The sequence below is a fragment of the Salpingoeca rosetta genome (genome assembly GCF_000188695.1).
Source record: "Salpingoeca rosetta unplaced genomic scaffold supercont1.42, whole genome shotgun sequence".
In the NCBI taxonomy this organism is placed as follows: domain Eukaryota; class Choanoflagellata; order Craspedida; family Salpingoecidae; genus Salpingoeca; species Salpingoeca rosetta.
In genome coordinates this window covers 224,137-226,636 of record NW_004754892.1, presented here as the reverse complement: position 1 = coordinate 226,636, position 2,500 = coordinate 224,137, and the positions used below count along the sequence as shown (strand labels likewise).

Here is a 2,500-nt window from a genome sequence, read left to right as displayed (position 1 = left end):
GGTTGAGCGCGACCCGGCCTCGTACGCCATCGTCACACTGCGGCCGCTCGAGTTCATCTTCTCGATTGTGCGGGACCAGCGCGACCCGCAGCTGTTTCGCGTCGAGTACTCCACTGGCGCCGTCCGCTCGTACTACAGCACCGACAGGTTCGAGCACAGTGGTGGTGGTGGTGGTGGTGGGTACAGTGAAAGAGGGGAGAGTGAAGGCGAAGGAGAGTTGATGTGTGTGTGTGTGTGTGTGTGCGTATTTGGTGTTGCTTCTGCTGCTCAATTGCACACACGTACACATGCGCACACACGCGCATGCAAGTATGCACACACGTACGCATTCAACACACCCCTTCCTCCTTCTTTTTTTTCGATCTGTGTACAGGGATCCCCTGCTTGCCAGCTTGCTCGATTCCGTCCGCGCGACCGGCAACAAGTGCGTGTGTGTGCAGATGATGCCGACAGACAAGGGTATGTTTCCAACGACGTGGAATGGGTTGCGATTGCATTGAAGCGTGGTGTTGTGTAGGGTATTGTGATGGTGGCAGGTGTTACTCTTCCACGTTTCTTCTCCCGCCAAGTACAACCCAGCAAGAGAGCATTCACATGACCCAACAAATCAGCGTCTTTCCCTGACCTAACCAAAACCTATCATCACAATCACCATCATCATCACCACCATGTAATTGCACCGCCATCAACACCACCATCAACTTCAACATCGTCACCACCAGGGGAGCGGTTCCAGCCGCTGACGTCCGCGCCGGACGAAGAGGTCGAGAGCGCCCTCCTCAAGTTCATCGCATCCCCAAACACGGGTCAGTGCACACCAACAATATTGCCTGCAGGCAACAGTAGGCATGTGTTCGGTGAAACAGGGAGAGGCGGCAATGCGTTTGTGTGTCGCGTGTGCCCGTGTGCGCGTGCACGTGTGTGCGTCTGCCCGTGTGTGCGTGTGTACCTGCAACGTGTTAAGAACACTCAGAGCCACTTGATTCACGAGTCACCACATCAACACTTCCAACCTCTCCCCACTGCGCCATGCCAGGGATGTCGTTTCAGCTTGCCGTTCGCCGTTTCAACGCCAACGTCGACTATGCTGGTCTTGTGCACGCCGTCACTGAGGAGGGATGGTTCAAGGAGAACAAGGTGCGCGCGCACATACACACACACACGCACACACACACACACGCACACACACGCACACACACGCATGCAGTTGCTGTTGTTGTCGCGGTTGTGTTCGCAGTTGTCGCCTTGCCGCACAGTTGCTCGCTTGTTGTCGTCGAATGCACTTCAGTCCATTTTGATGATGTGCTGTGACACGAAACTTCCGCTCACAACCTTCAATTCCATCATCCCCAACCACCCACCACCACTCACGTCGTCACTCGCCCCCCTCCCCTACCGACACCCTCAGGAGAAGTTGATTATGGCGGCGCTGTCAACGCTGTTGAACCAGGGCGACCAGAGCGACTCGCCCGAGCACCTGGCTGGCGAATTCCTCGCCATCCGCCGCCTTGTCGCATCAAAGGCCGGCTTCCACGCCTTTACGCAGCTGCCAAACTTCCGCAAGCAGATTGGGTCCAAGGTGATTCGCGCGCTGCAGCTGAGTAATGACGGCGTGACGTATGCCGCCATGGACATGCTCAGCACACTCATGATCGTGAGTTGGATGCACACGCGCACGCATGCAGTGAATGGTTGCACGCGGGGGGGGGGGGGGAGGGGAAGGCAGGGAGGCGGTGTGTGTGTGTGTGTCGCTATGTGTAATTGTGTGTGTGTGTGCGTGTCGCTGTGTGTAATTGTGTGTGTCGCTGTGTGTAGTTGTGCGTGTGTGTGTAATTGTGCGTGTGTGTGTGTGTGTGTGCACTTCACTTTTGCGATGCCTGCCTCTTGAGTTTGACACAGCCGCTCACCGCCATCAACCCCGTTTCTGTCCTTCTCCCTCCGCCCAAACAGCCGATGCATGACAACTATGACATTGGACAGGAGAAGCTCAACAAGTCGCATCTTCTCGCATCAAAGTGAGCACACATGATGGGCCGCAAACACACCTTTACTGCCGCTGTTGTGGACCCTTTTGTGTGCATTGCTTTCTTCCGCTTTACTCTCGCCTGTTTGCATCACCCAGCTGCCTGATCCTGTCGCCACCGACGCCTCTTCCCACAACCAACCCACGCCCCTCACAACTCACGCTAACAACCACCATCCCATGGCACCAACAACAACAACAACTTAAACAACAACTTAAACAACAACAACAACACCCTCCTCCCCCCCCCCCAATGGGCTAGGTCGTTCCTCGGCAAGCTGCTGCAGCTGTTGAAGCAGCATGCCGATGCGCAGACGGGCGCCCTCGTCGTCTCCATGCTCCTCGACTTCTTTACATTCGCCATCGGCTCTCAGTACAGGTCTGCACACACACGCGCAGTGGATGTTGGAGAGTGACGTGGTTGTTGTGAGGGGGAGGGGGGTTGAGTGTGCATTGGTGAGAGAGAGAGAGTGAGTG

At 56.1% G+C, this 2,500-nt stretch overlaps 1 protein-coding gene across 1 annotated transcript in view; it reads left to right on the top strand.

Annotated features, from left to right (window-relative positions):
• Positions 1–2,500, top strand: part of PTSG_11261 (RME8 protein) — a 23,203-nt gene that overhangs the window by 4,551 nt on the left and 16,152 nt on the right. Inside the window, exons 12-18 of the mRNA XM_004987701.1 lie at positions 1–147; positions 374–459; positions 723–806; positions 1,037–1,137; positions 1,409–1,654; positions 1,951–2,015; positions 2,286–2,402. The exon at positions 1–147 is cut by the window's left edge and continues 41 nt beyond it. Coding sequence (XP_004987758.1) covers positions 1–147; positions 374–459; positions 723–806; positions 1,037–1,137; positions 1,409–1,654; positions 1,951–2,015; positions 2,286–2,402 — 846 coding nt within the window. The remainder of the gene's footprint in view (positions 148–373; positions 460–722; positions 807–1,036; positions 1,138–1,408; positions 1,655–1,950; positions 2,016–2,285; positions 2,403–2,500) is intronic.